We start from the raw sequence: 21,842 nt of genomic DNA, 5'->3' as shown, positions 1-21,842 counted from the left end.
CCTACCTGGTCATGACATACTATCCTTTTTATAAATTGTTGAGTATAATTTGCTTATATTTTGTTGATTTTTGCGTCTCTATTCAAGAAGGGTATTAGTCTATAGTTTCTTTCCTTATAATATCTTTTTCTGGTTTTGGTATTGGGGTAATACTAATCTCATAAAATGAGTTGGGAAGTGCTGCCTCCTATTCTATTTTCTGAAAGAGTTTGTGTAGAATTGTTATGATTTCTTTCTTAAATGTTCAGTAGATTTCAACAATGAAGGCACTGGTCCTGGATTTTCCTTCATGGGACAGTTTTTAACTGTAAAATAAAATCTGTTTAATTTAGGGCTATTAAAGTCAAAAAAGATGCAAAAGTATAACTGAAATATAAGGTAATGACACCAACAATTACTACCACTGCTACCACAACTTGGAGCTTCACATCGGTGACCAACACTCACTAAATGCTCATTATGTGCCAGGTGCTACTCCAGGTCCTTTATATTTATTATTATTATTAATATCATTATTATTAGTAGTAGTATTATTAATATTATTATTCCATCCTTGCAACCTGCCTTCAGGTAGGTACTGCCATTATCCTTTCTTTAAACATAATTAAACTGAGGTTCAGAGAGATTAACTGACTTGCCAAGTCAAAAGGCTAGTAGGTGGTAGATAAGAAATGGGATTCAAACTCAAGCTGTCTGATTCCAGAATCTATATTGCCATATTTTATATTTATTTGTAAATGTAAATATTATGTTTTCTGTTTATATTGGGGTAAAAGGGTAGATAAAAAGCATAAACAACATTCCTCAAGTGCTCTCAGTCCTGTCACGGCTTGTGCCTGGGGACAGGGCGGTAAAATGCGTCTTCTCAACAGCAGGATACTTTGAAATCCTAGCTGACAACCTGACTTGGTGAGACAGGCTTCTGTCCTGGTTTTAGTTTGGAGGACAAGTTTGAAAGTTAGGCAGAACCCAGGAGAAACTAGAGCATGGATGACATAAACTTCATAGAGGTTGGTCCCTACCCACCGCATCATTTACAATATCACAGCCAACTCTTTCCCCTTATAACAATCACTCCTGTTGCTAATAACATTCTAATTTTGCCAAGTTGGGGGTAGACGTGGGTAAAAAGTAGCAGACTGATAAAGAAAGACCTAAAATCACTGACTTAATATTGACAGGAACCTAAAAATCACTAGATTTTCTGACTATAATAGTGTCAAAGATTAGGGACTCACTTCTATAGGAATTTGACTTTTTTTTCCTTAAACTTCTTACACCGTGGAACGTCTTTACTTTCACTGTTTCATCCCAGGACTGACCCCTCTTAGTGTAGCTTCTATCTAGAGCTGAAGGCACGCTGCATGTTGAGCAGGCTTCTTGGTACTACTCCGTCTCTCCCATCACTAGCTAGGTCACGCTTGCTGAACAGTCACGTATTTTATTGGTACCTCAGGCTCTCTCTGACTCTAAGTCTCAGCCTCTCTTCACCTCACCAGGACCATCTGTATTAAAGGCAGCTTACCTTGTGCACTGCTTCTACTTGAGCCTTCAAAATGTTACTCTTCAAGTCAGGAGGAAGTCTCCTGACATTCAATCCTGGGCTCTCAATGGCATTATTAAGATATTTCTCAGTCAACTTCACCACTTCCTCCTAGATGTTAAAAATATACTGTAAGCAACTCTGACAGGCCATAGTTATATGGAAATAGAAAAGGGACTGACGACGGTTCATATTCAGACAACCAGGAAGTCATGTATCTTAAGCAGTCATATCCTATTCCAGGAATAGTCAGCTCCTCCATGTAGTCTCAAACAAAGGCTCAATAATCACATACGTGAAATACAAACTGCCAGGGACCTCTAGAAATCATCTAGCCCAGTGTCCTGTCTTTCACCAACTGAGTATCTGACTATATCATCCAGGACAAATGCTTGCATTAACCTCTCACGGAGAATGTGTGTCATTTGCTATAATTAATTTCAACTGAGGTTTAGGTTAGGCCCTAAACAAGCTAATCCCTGTAATTCTGGAGCTGTTACCAGATAGACGATTGTGTTTAGGGTTATGTTATACAGCCAAAAAACAGGTCACCCTCAGGTATAGACTAAGGAAAAGGATAAAATAAAGCACAAGTCCAGTCAATGAAGATCATAATTAAAACACCATAAATATTAAGAAAAGAAATAAAGGGGAGGAAGCAAATTAAGAAATGTTTAGGGGCCGGCTCCGTGGCCAAGTGGTTAAGTTCGCGTGCTCTGCTGCGGCGGCCCAGGGTTTGGATCCTGGGCGCGGACATGGCACTGCTCGTCAGGCCATGTTGAGGCGGCGTCCCACATCCCACAACTAGAAGGACGTGCAACTAAGATATACAACTGTGTACTGGGGGGTTTCGGGAGATAAAGCAGGAAAAAAAAAAAAAAGATTGGCAACAGTTGTTAGCCCAAGTGCCAATCTTTAAAAAAAATAAAAAACGTTTAAATTATCTGCACTACAACTGACATTCTACTTAATTTAAAATGTATGACAATCAATAATAACAACAACAGCTATCATTATTACTACTATGGTTGCTATTTAACACTGGTCTAAATAACAAACTCACTCTAAATTTTTCTTAGTCTCAGATACAGCTTTTGGTCTGTAAAACAGGCTAGCTGCCAAATATGGGATTACATATTACACAGCTCTTTCAGGTCTGAAAAGATTTAATTAATATGCTTATTCTTTTTTTTTTTTTAAGATTTTATTTATTTATTTATTTTTTCCTTTTTCTCCCCAAAGCTCCCAGTACATAGTTGTATATTCTTACTTGTAGGTCCTTCTAGTTGTAGCATGTGGGATGCCGCCTCAGCATGGTTTGATGAGCAGTGCCATGTCTGCGCCCAGGATTCGAACCAACAAAACACTGGGCTGCCTGCCGCAGAGCGCGCGAACTTAACCACTCAACCACGGGGCCGGCCCCTAACATGCTTATTCTAATTTGGTGTTTTTTAGTGTGGTCTCCACACTTCTGCCTCTGGGTGGGACCCCAAAATATGAATGTTTAACAAGCTTCCCCATGTGAATCTGATACATATAAAAGTCTGAAAATCACTACTTTGGAATAGACTCTATTTATGCTTGTGACCTCCTAGTCTTCAGAATGGTTCCTATTAACTGAAAGAAGTCTCTATGTCCTTTTTAAGTCATGGCTAGTTCATACCATACGATCCAGCAATCCTACTTCTGGGTATATATCCTAAGGAAACAAAATGACCATCTCAAATAGATATCTGCTCTCCCATGTTCATTGCAGCATATGCACAGTAGCCAAGATATGGAAGCAACTTAAGTGTCCACTGACCAATGAATGAAGAAAATATGGTGTGTGTGTGTGTGTGTGTGTATATAATATTATTCATCCTTTAAAAAGAAGGAAACCCTGCCATTTGCAACAACATGGATGAAGCTGGAGGGCATTATGCTATAAGTGAAATAAGTCAGACAGAGAATGACAAATACTGCATGGTATTAGTTAACATGTGGAATCTAAAACAAGTCCAACTCATAGAAACAGAGAGTAGAATGATGGTTGCAAAAGCTGCGGGGGTGAGGAAATAGGGAGAGATCGGTAAAAAGGTACAAATTTTCAGTTATAAGATAAATAAGTTCTGAGGCTCTAATGTATAACAAGGTGACTAGAGTTAATTATACTGTCCTATATGCTTGTGATGAATAAATGAAAAACAGTAAGATATACTGGAGTACATGAGGAAGCCATTTGGTTTAAAACTAATTGGGCCTGACCTTGTTTTTCTAAAAAGGCCTGACATGACCTGTCGAGCATACACTGTACATCTGCTTTAAACATTTACAATGTTTCAACGCTGAGAATGATGTCCTTAAAGACCAGGATGTTGCTTTCCCTCCATATCAGCATCTCTTCATATATAAGCATTTCTTTCCAGAAACTAAGGATTAATTACTGACCTACTAAGCTCATCTTGTGACCACTCATCTGCTGTGCCAGTAAAGCATCTCGTGACTGCAGTAAAAGGGATATTCCTGTCATATCTGATGTACATTCCTTGTTCCAAGATGGCATATACTCAGTCTGTACACCACACTTCTCTGGAGAGCTTCCTTCCTTGGTCAAAGTGTTATCCTGGGCTATAGTCCTTAAAACTGCCTCATATAATAACCAAAGCAAACAAAAAGGTAATGTGAGGTCATGGACGTGTTAATTAATTTGATTGTAGGAATCATTTCACAATGTATACGTCTATCAAATCATCATGTTGTACACTTTAAATATAATACAACATCTCAACAAGGCTGGAAAAAAATCATGGCTAGTTCAATTGCTTTGATATTTTCTTTTCAGAGCCAATTATACTGCACACTTGAGATTATTTATTAATCATTTATATTTGCACATTATAGGATTCTCAGAGCAACCTGCCTCTGATATAAGCAGATATTTCTTTTTCTGCCTACATTAAAAACAAAAACAAGAATTCAACAACCATATCACAGGTAAAAGTAGAAATTGTTACCATCTTTCTGGAAGGCCATTTTGCAAAAGTACCAAAGGCTTTAAAATTATGCCTGTATTTTGACCTCACAATTCCACTTCCCAGGAGAACAATCAAAGATGATCGCAGATATTTATTTATAAGACTGTTTGTCACAGCATTGATTATTACGGTGAAATTTAGCAACAATCTAAATGTCTAACAAGGAACTGGGTAAACACAATGACAACGCATGCAATCTAACTATTGTCTGTAATGTGTCATTGAAATAAAGAAAGATGTTTATAATTGAAGTTTTAAAAGCAGCGCTGGGGCTGGCCCCATGGCCAAATGGTTCTGTTCGAGCACTCCACTGTGGCAGCCTAGGATTTTGCCAGTTCAGATCCTGGGTGCAGACCTAGCACCGCTCATCAAGCCATGCTGAGGAGGCGTCCCACACAGCACAGCCAGAAGGACCTACAACTAGAATATACAACTATGTGCTGGGGGGCTTTAGGGAAAAGAAGAAGGAAGAAAAAGACGACTGGCAACAGATGTTAGCTCAGGTGCCAATCTTTAAAAAATAAATAAATAAATAAAAGCAGCATCACTGCATTCTTACTTTAAAAATATATCACATTTAAATGTTTGTAAGTATATATCTCTATTTTCTTGATGTTTATTATTTTTTAATTGAGGTTTATAACATTACATAAATTTCAGGTGTACATCATTATATTTCCATTTCTGTGTAGATTACATCATGTTCACCAGCCAACGACTAATTATCATCCATCACTATGCAAGTATATATCTTTAAAATGTTAATTGTAGTTATCTCTTAGTAATGAGACAGTGGAAGATTCATAATTTCCTACTTTTTAAAGATCTGTATTGCCTATGATTATGATGTATGTGTACAACAGAAAACAATTAGTGTGATACAAGTTGAATGTAATAGCTTTAACACATTTTCACTTTATTTTATTATAGCACATAACTCCAGTGGCACCAAGTTACTATGCTGCTGGTATGTCTGCTTTGGATGGTCAAAATGTGGCAAACCGAAGACCAAAATAATTAAAAGGACACCCTGATTCCTGAACACCCCAAATTAGACGTGATCTGAAATGCCTGTCAATACACAAGCTCTACTATAGAGCTGTCTTCCGCTGTGAGAGTCAGCTTAGTCAGGAGCTAAAGCTGATCCAAAGTCTACCTCAGTTCTCAACCAGAATGCCATTAGATCCAGACCTGAAACTGCTCTTGAACAGTCTTGGTGAGGAAATGTGAGTATATTTCACTGAGCGTTAATAGAGTCAAACAACTAAGGTAGAGAATTCGTGAAAACAGTAACTCCTCAACCCTCAAATGGTACTTTTCTACACAAAGAGGCCCTAATTCTGAGAGCTCCTTCTTTAAATGCCTCAGAAACCCTGAAACTGTTGAATTAAAAAAAAAATTATAGAAACCTCTTAAGCAAAGTGAAGTTCTCTTTAGTTTTAACCTTAAAGAGATGCAAGGAATTATTTTAAGGTTGCCTATGGTTCACTCTTTTATGAGTCATGGACCTTTTGGAGAGTTTAACAAAATTTGGATCCACTTTCCAGAAAAATGTATAAATGAATCAAAGACAAGAATATGTATTCAATTTCATAGGGTTTAAGGCCCTCCTGTGCATATTCATGGATAGATCCATGATCTACAACTTATGAATTCTGCTTTAGAAGATTAAACACAATTTACCCTTATATTTTTAGTAAACACACACAAAGGTTTTAACCACATTTTATAAACTGTTTCTTCCCCTTAAACTGTTTAATGTATCTAAATGAAGCCAGAAGAATGCCTGAGATCGTGACAAAAGGGATATGAACTTTTAGAGCTAGTCTACTATATAACTAAAAAATGCTAAGACACCAACAGCATAACAGCCCAATTTCCAGAAAGAGAGAATGACTTAAAAATTATTTTTTAAGAAACCTGCACTAGGGGCCGGGCCCATGGCCGAGTGGTTAAGTTCGTGCACTCCGCTTTGGGGGCCCAGGATTTCGCTGGTTCAGATGCTGGGCATGGACATGGCACCGGTCATCAGGTCACGCTGAGGCGGCGTCCCACATGGCACAACTAGAAGGACCCACAACTGAAAAATATACAACTATGTACTGGGGGATTTAGGGAGGGGAAAAAAAAAAGCAGAAAAAAAAGAAACCTGCACTAATGATATTAGTATAATATTAGTAACTATTCTTCAAGCTGAAAAAGTCAAGGCAATGAAGGGTAGTTGAATATGCCAAGCCAAAATATACCACTTTGGCATAAGGCCTATTTTGAGCTGAAGGCAACGGAGAAGCAGCAGATGCAAGAAAAACTCTCTATCCTCCCCCTATTTGCCTAAAAGCAAGACATATATTAACAAAAGTGTCCCTCTTCCCCTCTCTACCAAGAAGAACAAAGACTAATCCCTGGAGACAATTTCAGGTCCTTATCAATGAAAAGCAAAGACTTAAATCCACATAACAAAACTTACTCTTGTTTACCAGGCTTTCCCCTTGCAACCTTTCCATAGGTGGCCTCCCCTCCACCTCTCTTTCTTTTGACTTTAGCTGAAGATAACACCTAAACTGGAATTCTAAGCCACCACTGAGAGTTACTAGTTTTTCCCCTGGGTGCCTCCCTGTATACATGGGGTATACATGCTAATAAATTTCTGTTTTTCTCTTGTTAATCTGCCTTTTGTTACAGGGGTCTCGGCCAAGAACTCAGAAGAGCAGAGGGAAAATTATTTTTCCTCCCTTACAGCAATTATTACCAAATAGGAAACATTTGCCTTTGCATTCATAAAAAGTATTTCTATTTACTAGTTACATGATATACAACAGTTCACTGATCCCTGGAGAAGTGTGGCCTTTGCATAGCTATCTGAGTATTTTCTATTTCCCAAAGGGAATTTCGACCTATCATCACACCCTCTGTGTCCCAATTGGGGGTAGAAGGAAAGAAAGTAACTACTTGTAGAATCAAACTAAAATGGAGTCACTTATGTCAGGGACAAAATGGAAATGGTCAAGGCAGGTGCATAAACAAACTTAACCTAACCTTACAGGAATTTACAGCTCTTCTCAGAAATCAGCAGAAGACACCAGCCAATCCTCAAATGCCAACTCCATTCACGCCATCTTTGGACTTCCTTGTTGCCCTGACTCAGTAATCTTGATCCAAATAAGATAACTACCAGGTAACCAATCAGTTGGAAAAACCAAATAACTTTCATATTTATCCCACAAAAACCCCTTGATCTGTGAGCAACTCATTGCTCCCACAGCCTTAAGTTTCCCAGCTTGCAGGTTGAAACTCTTGCTACAAAGTCATCTTTCTACTTTGTTTTATTCAGTATGCAGAGTTTGGTTTTTGACATTTTACTTTGCTACACTGTGGGGGACTGGAATTGGCCATCCCAAGACATGTCTCTTTGGCATGAGGATTATTTTGGGCTGGTTACTTTTAAAAATTGCAGACAGGAAAGAAACTCTGAAAAGCAGAATTTACTTACCCTTTATTAAGAGGGTAAGTAAATTCTGCCCTGTTCTGCCATCTGTAAAGGTGTCTCCATCTGTAAAGGTGTCTCCCTCTCTGTACCAGGAAGAAGGAGGGATGACCTTATCTCTAGAAACTCCCATCAAGGCAGAAGACAAGGACTTAAATCTGCATAACCTTATCCTTGTTTACTGTACTTTACTGGTGATCTCCCATAACTGACTCCCCCACCCTCAACATCCTCCTTTGTCTTCAGCTGAGGGTGGTATTTAAGATGAGAACTTTCGCAATTTTGGCAAGTTGCTCAGTTTGCTTGAGCCTCTCCCATGTATCTATGTTATAAAGCTTTGTTTAATTTTCTCCTGTTATTCTGTCTCATGTGAATTTAATTAGTTTTCCAGCCAGAAGGACCCAGAGTGGGTAGAGGAAATGTCTTCCTCCCCTACAACACCCTTTTATGGTCTGGATAAAAGCAAATCAAAAGGGCAAAATGACAAATATTATTACAAATCATATGCAGTGGCAACCTGCAGCTAAACTAAATTCCTAAAAATCAAGAGAAGGGGTCAGCAAAGCATAACCTGGAGGTCCATCTGGCCCACCACCTATTTTTGTAAATAAAGTTCAGTGGAACACAGCTCTGCTCATTCCTATATGGCTGCTTTTGTGCTATAATGCCAGAGTTGAGTAGTTTTGACTGAGATTGTATGGTTGGCAACACTAAAATATTTACTATCTGACACTTTACTGAAATAGTCCACCAACTCCTGGTCAAGATAACACAGTTATCATGCCCTACTTTTAATCCTTTACCCTAAAAAGACTAGTTGCTAAAGGCCACACATATCTTAATTGTGCCTCGTGTCCTCACTAACAAATGCATTTAGATTTTGTCACTTGAAGCATTTTTAAAATTTGATAGCTGATCAAAGAACAAGAAAAGAATGATTCCTGAAATGAAATTTGAAGATAAAGAAAACCCTGGAATTGTCTCAGGTAATTAAGAAGAGGAAGGTAATTGAACAATCTATAGATCTTGACACAGCAGAAGCCCTAAAGAATTTTAAACACATAGGTCACGCACAGAAACGGAGTAAGTTTCCAAAAGGAGGAGGCACCAAGAAAGAGGCAAGAATCAACAACACTTAGAATCATGGCATCTCGAGGTTGGAAGGAATGACCAGTTCATCTAAACACCAAAATATTCCAAAAGGTCATTAATTTAGTCTTAACCTGAAGAACTTCCCAGGGTGGAAAACTTGCTGCTTCCTTGGAGCATCCCATTCAATTTGCAGGTAATTGTTAGGAAATGCTTTCTCACACAGAGGTGAAACCTGCATACCTCTAACATACTCACGGACCTTACCTGTTCTCTGAGGCTATTAAAAAACAAATTACATTAACTCCTCTTCAATATAATAGCTCTTCAGATATCTAAAGTGCTCTCTCCTGAGATTACTGATCCTCAGTTAGAATAGTTTCAAGACCCTTCACCATATAGTTCCTTCTCTTCCTAAACTGCTTTAGTTTTCCTAAATCATTTTTAAAGAGTGGTCTCCAGAAATAAATATAATAATACTGTGTTTGGACCTCCCTTTTAAAATTCTTTCAGGTAACACAACAAAAAAGCTGTTTTAGCAGTCACGCTTCATATTGCATTTACATACTCTTAAAACAATTTTTTACACGTTTCTTTTACATTCTATCTCCCTATCCTAATCCTATATTTGTGTCAGACTTGTCACAACATATATTCTTAAATCATCATTCTAGCCTGTCAAAGTCTTCATGGATCCTGATTTTGCCTTTCAAGAACTGTACTTCCCAGATGTTGTCATCTAAAAATTCCATTAGCGTAGGAGATCTGCAATAGGAAGTGGTCATTGGAGAAAGCCATTTGCAGTACTGTGGGGCTTGGTGGGGCAGGTCTAAGTTTCTTGAGAGCCAAGACTTTGTCATTCTTCTGTGGATTCCACAAAATATTTATTGTTGTATCTTACAAATAGCAAACAATAAACAGGTTTGTAGAACTGAATCAACAGTGTATCAGGATCTCAAGTGACTCTATCAATCCTGGCTAATGCACATGGTGGGGGTCAGAACCAACCACCCCAAAATGTGTCTCTTTGGCATGAGGATTATTTTGGGCTGGTTACTTTTAAGAAACTGCAGACAGGGGAGAAGCTCTGAAAAGCAGAAGTTACCCTTTGTAAGAGACATTTACATTTGTAAGGGAACTCTCCACCTGTAAAGATATCTCCCTCCCTGTACCAGAAAGAGGGGGATGACCTTCTCTCTAGAAACTCCTATCAGTGGGGAAGGCAAGGACTCAAATCTGCATAATAACCTGACTCTTGTTTACTGTGCTTTTCTGGTAATCTCCCATAACGGACTCCTCCCACCCCCAACATCCTCCTTCGTCTTTAGCTGAAGATAGTATTTAAGGTAACAGCCTCTGCCATTTTGGCAAGTTGCTCAGTTTCCCTGGGTCTCTCCCATGTACACGTGTTATAAAGCTTTCTCTGATTTTCTCCTGTTATTCTATCTCACGTCAATTTAATCTGTAGCCCAGCAAGAAGGACCCAGAGGGTAGAGGATTTGTCTTCCTCCCCTACACAGGTCTCACAAGGCATGAGATTCCTCTAACCTGGGTTCTCAAGACATGAGTTTGAAGTCAACTCTGCTGTCAGAAGTGCTAGCTAGTCTGAGCCTAAGATTCTGTGGCTGGCTTAGAGCTTCTCAATCACACAACTCTTACGGCAAATCACTGAAAAACTGCCACTTTGCTTTAGAACAATGTATTTTACTTATAGTAGGCTTTTCATCCTAAGATTAGTTAGTAAAGCTGATATTAAGATTAATCTGCAATAGTAGAGGTAGAGAAATCAGACTGTATTAAAAATGTGTCACATAAATAAAACATGCATCAACTTTTACACAACACTCTGCTTGAAAAGAGTTAAAGTAGGCAGTCAGAAGCCCTTTATTTATTAGTGCAACACTGTATTTCCTTGTTATTCCTGCCTGGTATTCAGTACTAAGCCCTTACTAAATATTAGCTATTATTTTTTCTAGCTACATGAATACCAAAATGTTCCCTGAGGTCATCCTGTCCTTTACCTAACTCACTCTTTTACTCCCTTTCCTATCCTGAACCCACACTCCTCATTTTTTCAAGGCTTCAGGACTAACTTAACAGATTCTCTGCTGCAGACGCTCAGTTATATTATAGCAAGATAAGCAGGGAATGTTACAAAAGAAACAGGTAGCTGTTCCATGGATTTTCATGAACTCCCTTCCAGTATAACAGACAGTCACTCCTCTTCTCCTTGCCCCCTCCAAGATTCACCAGGCTTTATTACCCCTTTAGGTTCATTCCAGTCTTCCATTAAATTTTTGTCAAATTAACTGCTAACCATCTAAAGATTTCAATTACCCTTCTGTCTCTGACCCTGCCTTCCCCCACCTTACAGAGACAGTAAAAGAACTAACAATGTGAAATCAAACAGACCGATATATTTGAAAAATACTGAGGGCTCAAGAAAACGAAAGCCCTTCTGAAATTTAATCAGCTTCTAAAAGATATTTCTAAGAAAAAATATACTAGAAAAAAAGACTTTGGATTCAAAAGGACAGTTTTAACAATGATTATGCAAGAAAGAAGAAAATCACTCTCTACTCCAGACTGGTCTCTGAAGAAATTCCAGTTAGTTATCCAAGAATGAGAGAACACTGGACATCAGCTGTTCCCCTTTCTTCTTTAAAACCAAAATAAAATTCATTCAACAGATCCTTGTTATCGATTGTCTATATATAGGGAAAAAAGGGTGCCTCCAAATCATTACCTAAAATTCACTCTTCCATTTAGTGGGGACATTTGGTAGCTGATACGATTAATTATTTTTATCTCATTTAAATTATTTTAGTTATCCCTGTAAGTTATTTAATGTAGAAATAAATTTTTTTTAAATTATAGTCAACTAACCGAAGTTTAATTGATTTAATTAGTATGCATCCCCAACCCCCATGCCTAAAGACCTCCAAGGGTACAGGTTGGTGAAAGCTGTGAAAGATAAAGCTGACGTTTCTGAGGTTCTGTTCTCTTCCTTGTTTACATTACAGAGCAGCTCTCTTTCAAACAAATCCTATAATTTCAGAAGGCTTTCGCCAAGTTCTTCAACTAAATCAAGTCCCACCGAACAGAATTAGAGAAAGGATGGGCTGATTCAAGATAAAAGATTTAAGTCTTAACACTTTTGACTGTGTTTAAAAAAAAATTATGAGGGGCCAGGCCCGTGGCCAAGTCGTTAAGTTCGCATGCTCTACTGCAGTGGCCCAGGGTTTCACCGGTTCGGATCCTGGGCGCGGACATAGCACCGCTCGTCAGGCCACGTTGAGGTGGCGTCCCACATGCCACAACTAGAAGGACCTGCAACTAAGATATACAACTATGTGCCGGGGGGGATGTGGGGAGAGAAAGCAGGAAAAAAAAAAAAAAAAAGAAAAAGATAAGCAACAGTTGTTAGCTCAGCTGCCAATCCTAAAAAAAAAAAAAAATTATGAGATTACTTTACAGTTCTTAATGCTGCTGCCCAAGTTTCCCTCTTCACTCCTAAACATCTACAATTTCACCTTTTTAAATGAGAAAACAGTTGTATGAGAGGTCGGCACAGACGGATTTCCCAGCAAAGAAAAGAGAAACTATTACCTTTGCAGGCTTTTTTTTTCTTCTTTTTCTTTTTTTGGTGAGGAAGATTGGCCCTGAGCTAACACCTGCTGCTAATCTTCCTCTTTTTTTATCTCCCAAAAGCCCAGTACATAGTTGTATATCCTAGTTGTAAGTCCTTCTAGCTCTTCTCTGTGGGATGCTGCCACAGCATGGCTTGATGAGCAGTGTGTAGGTCCACATCCAGGATCTGAACTGGGAAACCCTGGGCTGCCAAAGCAGAGCACACAAACTTAACCACTATGCCACTGGGCTGGCCCTTTAGCTTTGGAAAGAAAAGATTTCTGGGAGGTCTGGAGATGTAACAGGTACACAAAGGAGAAATCTGAATACCTGGTTGTTGATATTAACATCAATGTTGGGACGAGAGGACAGCAATGGACTGTTTTCCATCTCAAGGTGTTTGAGCTTCTCTGAGGCATCTTTTAATGCTGGAAAAAAACGGCAAAATAGCCTCTTAGTCTGCCAGGCTGACATAGCTGTGGACTTCAAATTTGCTTTTTCCAACACCAGTTACCATCAATTAAAGGTAATAATCCAGACAACCACAGAATAAATATATTTTCTTCCTAAAACCAGTTAACTCTCCACTAATTTGATTAAGAGTTAACCTAAACAGGAACACTGCCCTGTATCTGCACCACTCCTAAAAAGCCCATGGACATGGAATCTTAATAGCACGTGTGGTTAAGAAGGCTTACCAGCCAAGATTGGAAGAAAAGGCAGACAGCACCTGTGACATGATCCTTTCTCCCATAACCACAACCCAAGCAGCTCCTGCTGAACCTCAGTACTGTGCTGTTTTCCTTCCTTGGCCCTGACTATACATGGCCAAAAATGAAACTTAAATGGAGCAAACCAATGAAGGACATGTATTTATTCATTAATTGACTCAACAGATGACATATTGGTAACATCAGGTGTGATGCAGGAGAAGCATTTTGTTTTCATTATGTTCCACCTCGCTGCAAAACACATTACAAATAAAGTCCTTGAAGCACTGAAAAGATAATACATTAAACACAATTCAGCTTATGAACAATATTTACATTAACCACTCTGTAATAATCTTACTTTGCAGGGACTATTTTGGTACGAGTCTGAATTTTTACACTGTTTCTTGATTTTAAAAAGCTGTTGAATGCCTAAAATTTGTATATAATCAGGTAGGAGAAGGGAGGAAAAAACTATGAAGTCCATTCCTCCTGGTGAAAGGGATCTTCTACAAGTGTCCATCAATTAACTCAGTGGATCACTCCCTTGGCTGCACATTAGAATCGGATGTGGAACTTTTAAGAAATACTGATTTCCAGAGCTGACTCCACAACAGTAAAATCAGACTTTCTGGAGGTAGTTTTCTGGCACTGGTAGTTTTAAAAACTCTCCAGGTGATTTTAAACAACCCAAGCTGAGAATCACTAATTCAATACTTTTCAAAATCTTCCATACTCATTTATTCACTTAATTACCATCTCCTGGTTTTCTTATGCTTCAGATTACTTGGTACTAAATTTTAACATGACGATGCTGAGACCACAAATGCTTCAGCTTATGCTGATAAATTAATACTGCTGGGTTTGGGGTATTTTGGTTGAAATAAAGCCTCTTCTGCTACTTGTTTGGCCGAGGAACATCCTGAGACTGTAGGATAAGACGTTAAAAAAAGTTACTATTTATAACTATTACCTATGTGAATCAGGATTTTGACATTAAAACCGAAAGAAAATACAAAACAAACTGGATACCAAGATTATAAGACCTTAATTCTTACCATCAAAACACTAATTATTTTTATTGACTTTGAGCAAATATTATAAATCTGAACTGAACAAGTCTTACTAATGAAACCCTCACACTACAGCAGAATTTCTCCTGCCACAGCTTTGAACAGTATTTAAGCACTGTCTGAACGCCTTCTGTAACAAGGGGCTCACTCACCAGTAGGTATCTAGTTCTGATTTACCACAGAAACATTAAAAACACTCTTTCTTATACTGATTCCAAATCTGCTTCTTCATACTTTCAAATTGCTGATTCAAGATTCACCAATAAAGTGAGATAAAATAAATTCTTTGATACGCCAGACTTTCAAACATTTGAAGAGATATTACGTCTCATTTGATCTTTTCTAGGCGTCCCTAGTTCACTCTACATGTTCTCCAAAACCAACACAGATCCCTGGGAAGTAGGCACTAAACCAACATGGTTTGCTAATACAACACTACTGCAGCACTGAAAGGATTGTTTAAAAACTCTGAATTCAGACAACGGACATAAAATGGAATGTAAACAAAATCAATACTGCCATCTCTATAAAGGAGACTTTTTATTTTAGCCCTGGAAATACTCTCAAGTTAGTCTTGCGTCTAGCTGAATCTAAATCCTGATAGCTTTGGTTTGTTGTCTTTCTAGTGACAAAGAGCAACCATTTCTAACAAAAAGTAGAGTCCAGGGCAGGGCTGTGAAAACTGGAAACTAACCAAAAGAAATTATTGCAAAGAAAGTTCATAAGAAATGGTAATGGAAGATATGAAAACAATTAAGAAACAAACAAACAAAAACCCAATAACTAACTACTACCTTTAAAATAATCAAATTAGAACATTTTTCTGAAATTATTAACATAATAAATCAGTTAATTTTTGTTTCCCTGACCTCAGGTTTGTAAGCACAATTTAAACATGGTAGATGTCAAACACAACCATGACATATCAGAACATTTGTTTAAGTGTGTATTTGAAAGGGTTACTGAGGGAACAAAAGGACAAATTTTTAACATCAATTACCAATAGTCCTTCAACATGTTCTATTAACCAGAAGCACTGCATAACTTTTCATTAACCCGTTTTTAAATTATTAAATAGCACTGCTGTATTCTACGCTCTTCAGAGAGAACAGCGTACTCACTGGCAATTTCACATGAACTGTTAAAGATGACGTCTGATTTGAGCGACAGAAATCAGAATTGCCAAGAGTCACAGGAACATGAGCCACTGTTAAATGAACACACATTACACTGAGATCCAACAGGAAGCTCCTGCTTACAGTTTATGCTTTAATACCAAACTAAACTCACAAATATACAGAGATTTTCAATGGGCAATTTATTGTTTCCTTTTAGTATTTTAAAGAGTTAAGGAAAGCAGCATTCTTTCTGGATTATTCATTTTTGTGGATCTGGGCAAGAAAAGTTCTCATTAATAACAAAATGCTTTCTAGGAGCTAATGGAATGTCCAAACATTTACTCAATCCTGTGCCTTAGAAAATCTTTAAGGAAAAATTTTTTCTCTCCATTTTCACTCAAGAAACAAAGTAAAAAGCAAGTCTGAAAATTCATAAATGTTTGATGACTTATGAATAATACAAATGTTTGATCGTCTCAGTTATGTGATCTTAAATATTTCAATGGAGCCTTAAGCCACAAAGAGGCAAAAAAGCATAACTATTCTACATTAAATTTTAAAATTCAACTACTGCATAAAATATTCTTGGAGCAACTGACATAAATAGTTCATTTCAAAGGAAAGTAAAATAAAAACGTGTCGTCGACATTATAGAGAACATTTACTTACTCCCACATTCAAGTTCGGGTTCCTCTAATCCAGTTTGCCCAGCAGCTATGTTAATATCATCTGGCACTTGGGATGTCTCCATAGGGTCGGGTGCCCCAATTACATCATCAATGGTTGTTTCCAATAAGTCTGGACTATCTAGCAAATCAATATTCAGAGCCAAGCTATAAAGGCAACAGAAAACTTACTTAGACCAAGAAATTTATCAATGAAAAGAATTTAAAATACTAACAAAAACTTGAGCTGAAAAAAAAATTCATGTAAGTGTTCATAACCCAACTGGTTTATTTATCTGTCAAAACCCTTTGGGCAGATAACTTCTCTTCTAGCCAAGATGGAGTAAAAGGGACTGGATTTAGCTTTCCACCTGAAATAACCTAAGGGGAAAAAAAGAAACTATTTTCAAGACATTTAGACATCAGACAACAAAGAGCAGTGATTTTGAGATTCAGGAAACAAATAAAGTGAGCCCTATGATTGTCTTAAGACAACTTCCATGCCGTGGCACAGAGAGGGTGAAATGAGGCAGAGCACAGAGGGCTCCCTTAGTTGAGAAGATGGCACTGAGGGTCCAGGAAGAGCAAGGCAGTGAGAGTTCACAGGACAGAGTTTCAGCTAGGAGAGAGCAGCACTTCAAGGAGAGGATCCTGGAGGCCTGCAGAGGGTCCCCCTCAAGTATTCAGCAGAGTAGTGATCAGAGAAAGTGTGTGAGGAAGCTCCCCGAGGCTGCAGAAAAAAATTATCCAAAAGGATTTCCTCCCCCTGTTTGGCTGGGGAAAGAACTAGTAGCACTGACACTGGGCCACAGCGCCTGTTTCCACAGACTGTAAAAACACGTAATTCACAGGGCATTGAATACTGAGGAAGGTCTTGCCTCAATAGTGGGGAATAATTAACCCAGGCTGAGCATGGCAATAGACTCACCTAGCTTATCATAAAAGTAAGACCTGAAAGGGTCAACCTGTTTCCAAGTAACTGAACTGTGTTCCAAAACAAAGCTCAAGAAGATTTAGAGGAAAACAAAGTTATTTAGCACCCAGAAAAGTAAGTTTCACAACATCAAGCATCCACTCAAAAGATTACCTACCAGGAATGCAAAGAGGCAGAAAGATACATCCCATACGAAGGAGAATAATCAGTCAATAGAAATTGTTGTTATAATGAGCAGAGAAAGATATTAAAACCGTTATTTCAACTGTATTCTGTATGTTCACAAAGTTAAACAGAGAGGCCAGCCCGATGGCCAAGTGGTTAAGTTCGTGAACTCTACTTTGGCAGCCTAGGGTTTCGCCAGTTCAGATCGTGGACACAACCTAGTGCTGCTCATCAGGCCATACTGAGGCAGTGTTCCACATAGCAGAGCCAGAAGGACCTACAACTAGAATACACAACTATGTAATGTAACTATGGAAGAAGAAGGAAAAAAAAAAAAAGGGAAGATTGGCAACAGATGTTAGCTAAGGTGCCAATCTTCAAAGAAAGGAAAGATTAAGAAAAAAGTTAAACAGAGACATGGAACATATAAAAAAGACCCAAATCAGGGCTCGCCGGGGGGGTGTAGTGGTTAAGTTCAGGCACTCCACTTTGGCGGCCTGGGGTTTGTGCATTTGGATCCCGGGAGCAGACCTATGCACTGCTCATCAAGCCATGCTGTGGTGGTGTCCCACACACAAAATACAGAAAGATGGCACAGATGTTAGCTCAGGGACAATCGTCCTCAAAAACAAAAGACCCAAATCAAACTTCTAGAGATGAAAACGACGATATTTGAGATGGAAAATAGATCGGATGGGATGGATAGCATATTAGACCTTAAAAAAGATAACTTGAAGGCACAGCAACAGAAACTATCCAAAATAAAATACACAAAGAAAAAGAATCCTCAAAAATAAAATATCAGTTAGCTGTGGGACTTCAAGCAGCCTACTGTATGGATAATTAGAGTCCCAAAGTAAAAGTGGAAAAGAACATACATTTAAGAAAATAATGGCTGAAGTTTTTCCAAATTTGATGAAAAGTATAAATCCACAGATCCAAGAATTTCAATAAACACTCAACATGAAGAAGAAACACTAAATATAAACTACAAACAAGAAACATGAAGAAAACTACACCACAGCACACCATAATTAAACTGCTTAAAACCAATGATAAAAATAAAATCTTAAAAGCAGTCAGATATTATATGTTAAAAAGAATAACGATAAGAATGACAGATTTCTCATCAGAAACAATGCAAACTACAGGACAGTGGAGGAACATCTTAAAAGCACTAAAAGAAAAAATTATCAATCAAAATTTTATATCCAGTAAAAAAAGCTTTACAAAACAAAGGAAGACCTAGGTATATACTAAAGAAAACTGAAAACATCCACCCTCACAAAAATGTGTACACAAGTGTTCAGAGCAACAGTACTTATAAGAGCCAAAAAGTGGAAACCACCCAAATGCCCACCAACTGAGGAATGGATAAATAAAATGTGGTCTATTCACAGAGTGGATTCTAGCCAGCAATAAAAAGGAGTGAAGTACTAACACATGCTACAACATGGATGACCCTTGAAAACATAATGTTAAGGGGAAAAAGCCAGACACAAAATACCACATATTGTATGAGTCTATTTACACGAAATGTCTTTATAGGAAAATTCATAAAGACAGAAAGTAGATTTGTGGTTGCCAGGCACTGAGGAGGAGTCAGGGAGGAATGAGGATTGACCACTGTGGTGTAGGGTCTGAAATTAAGATTCAATATTAGGTCCTGCCCTGACATCCCTGCATCTCACAGGGCCCCCAAGGCCTAACTGCGAGTTCCGCTGCTCTCACCACATACACCCCTGAGCCAGTGGAAAAGGTTCCCCATCCAGCTAGTTCTGCTATCAACTGTATCCCACCAGGTTCATTCTACCAGGTTCTTCACCTAACAAGTTTCACTTCGCTGCCAGCCTGTGAAATTCTTCAAACAAGCCAATCATACCCTCTGGAGGAAACCAGGAGTCACGTCACCCTTATGTAAAGCCCGCCTCCCACAACCATGTTTGCTCACTCTGCTCCCAAGTCAACACCTGTGTGGCCCTGTACGTTGTAGCTATGAGTATATGTGACTAATCAATTGCTATCGATCTCATCTGTCCAGTGTTGGGTGTTGTGTGTTCAGCCATCTTGCAGTATCTAGGGTGGGGAATTCCTCCCTCACCAAAAGGGTGCATAGGAGGTGATCAGAACCACTGCTAATGGGCATGGGATTTCTTTCGAGGGGGCAAAAATGTTCTAAAAGCAAATTCTGACAAAGGTTGCACAATCCTATGAATATACTAAAACACTGAATTGTCCACTTTAAATGGGTGAATGGTACAGTATGTGAATTATATCTTAATAAGGAAATTTTTTTAAACACAAAAACATTGTTACAAAAGAATTCATGACTAAAAGATTTGAACTAAAAAAATGTTAAAGGAAGAGCTATAAGCAAAAATAAAATGAACAATGAACAATATATGATGGGGTTTTTAACATTTATAAAGTTAAATGCCTGACAAATGAGATACCGCTATTCACTCACTACAATGGCTATAATCAAAAAGAGAGAAAATAACAAGTGTTGAAGGGGATGTGGAGACACTGGAATCCCCAGGCATTTCCACTCCAGAAAACAGTTTGCCAATTTCCTGAAAAGTTAAAATATAGATTTACCATACAACCCAGCAATTTTCCTCCTAGGAGTCACTCCAAGAGAAACCATACCTTATGCCCACCCAAAGACATGTACAGGAATGTTCATTACACTACTCACAGCAGCCAGAACATGGAACCAACCAAATTTCCACCAACTGTTGAATGGACAAACAAAATGTGGAATACCCATACAATGGACTATTTGACGATTATAAAAGGAACAAACTAGGATACATGGATGAACCTCAAAAACACGCTAGGTGAAAGAAGCCAGACATAAAGACCTGTATATTGTATGATGCCATTTATATGAAATGTCTAGCAAAGGCAAATTTATAGAGACCGAAAGCAGATCAGTGGTTGCCTGAAGGAGTGGAAGCTTAGGAACGTGACTTAAGTGTAACCCAGCATGAAGGAACTTTTGGGGATGATGAAAATGTTCTAAAACTGGATTGTGGCAATGATTTACAATTTCACACATTTCTGAACATCACAGAATTGTATATTAACAATAAGAGAATTTTATAATATGTAAACATGTCTCAATAAACTTGTTCCAAAAACAAAACACCTTAGCCAAATTTAGAAAGTAGGAAGCACAGTTTGGAAAGTCGCAGGATACAAGACCAATATATAAAAATCAATTGTATATCTAGGCACCAGCAATGAACAACAGGAAACTGAAATGAAGAAAACAATTCCATTTAGAAACCCAATGCATTCCAAATTGTAAGTTTTTTAAAGAACAAGACTCTCAACCCAATTCATCTGCTGTAGGAAAGCTCAAAGGTCACAGATTTTTATTTTGTTGATCTAATACTGAGAGCAAAGGAAAGGAAGTGCCATTGTTTAAAAGGCTCCATGCTGTCCTAGAGGAATGAAGGCCATACTTCAATTACATACCTTGCGTCTAGGACTCAAGTAAGAAAAAATTCCTTTGAAAACTGTTAAAAGAGATAGTACGAACAAAGAATTTCTGTGCAAGTCAAGAGATCTGTGCCCCAGTCCTGTCTCTGCAACCACCTACACTTTACCTTGGTTTCCAAAATGTGTTCTACAGAGCCCAGAGGAGTCCACAGATACATGTGAATGACTTATTTACAGGTATGGAAATGGTGACTTTCTTATGGGCATTTTTATTTGGGATTCCCAGGTGGATTTAATTTGAAGGGTTTCTTAGCTAAAATTCATTTGGGAACCACTGGAGTAAAGGCACTTCAGGCACTTTTCATCTTTAAGACTGTAACAATCTATTAATGTAAAATCATCTCATCAGCTCATTTTCAAGTCTTTTTTTTTTTTTTTACTGGTCCAATTGTTATCCTCCCTAAGCATAAATCAGTGTCTCTTGTAGGGCTCTCTCTTTTTTAATAAAGATAATAACATCAAAAGAAGAGGTGGTGATGGTGAGAAGAGATGAAACAAAAATGTTAGCCTGTCAGAATTTGTTGAAGTAGGTTGATGAGCATACTGCATATATTCTCTCTACTACATGCATTTTTGAAATTTTCATCATACATTTTTAAAAATATGGATACTAATATTTGTCGGCCAAAAAATGTGAGAACTGTTGGGAGTTCATCTCCTATGGTCCTAACATGGGCACATGGCAGAAAATATTTTTTCAACTACATACCACACGTCTTAGTCTGTACAGACTGGCTTTAACAGAAATACCACAGACTGGGTGGCTTATTAACAGACACTTATTTCTCACAGTTCTAGATGCTGGGGAGTCCAAGATTGGGGACTAGCAGATTCAGTGTCTGGTGATGGCCCACTTTCTAGTTCAATGACCATCATCTTTCCACTGTGTCATCACATGGCTGAAGGA

At 38.2% G+C, this 21,842-nt stretch overlaps 1 protein-coding gene across 5 annotated transcripts in view; it reads right to left on the bottom strand.

Moving 5' to 3' along the window:
* EPB41L5 (erythrocyte membrane protein band 4.1 like 5) overlaps window positions 1-21,842 on the bottom strand; it is a 146,748-nt gene that overhangs the window by 20,730 nt on the left and 104,176 nt on the right. For 4 of the 5 annotated variants that reach the window (XM_070507488.1, XM_070507487.1, XM_070507489.1 and 1 more), the window contains exons 17-19: window positions 16,334-16,497; window positions 13,094-13,191; window positions 1,526-1,654 (exon numbers count right to left, since the gene is read on the bottom strand). In XM_070507488.1, coding sequence (XP_070363589.1) covers window positions 1,526-1,654; window positions 13,094-13,191; window positions 16,334-16,497 — 391 coding nt within the window. The remainder of the gene's footprint in view (window positions 1-1,525; window positions 1,655-13,093; window positions 13,192-16,333; window positions 16,498-21,842) is intronic. The other variant, XM_070507491.1, reaches the window with a different exon arrangement.

This window comes from Equus asinus, chromosome 4 (assembly GCF_041296235.1).
Source record: "Equus asinus isolate D_3611 breed Donkey chromosome 4, EquAss-T2T_v2, whole genome shotgun sequence".
NCBI classification, from domain to species: domain Eukaryota; kingdom Metazoa; phylum Chordata; class Mammalia; order Perissodactyla; family Equidae; genus Equus; species Equus asinus.
Note: the sequence above shows the minus strand (reverse complement) of the source record. Positions and strands in the feature narration are given on the sequence as shown.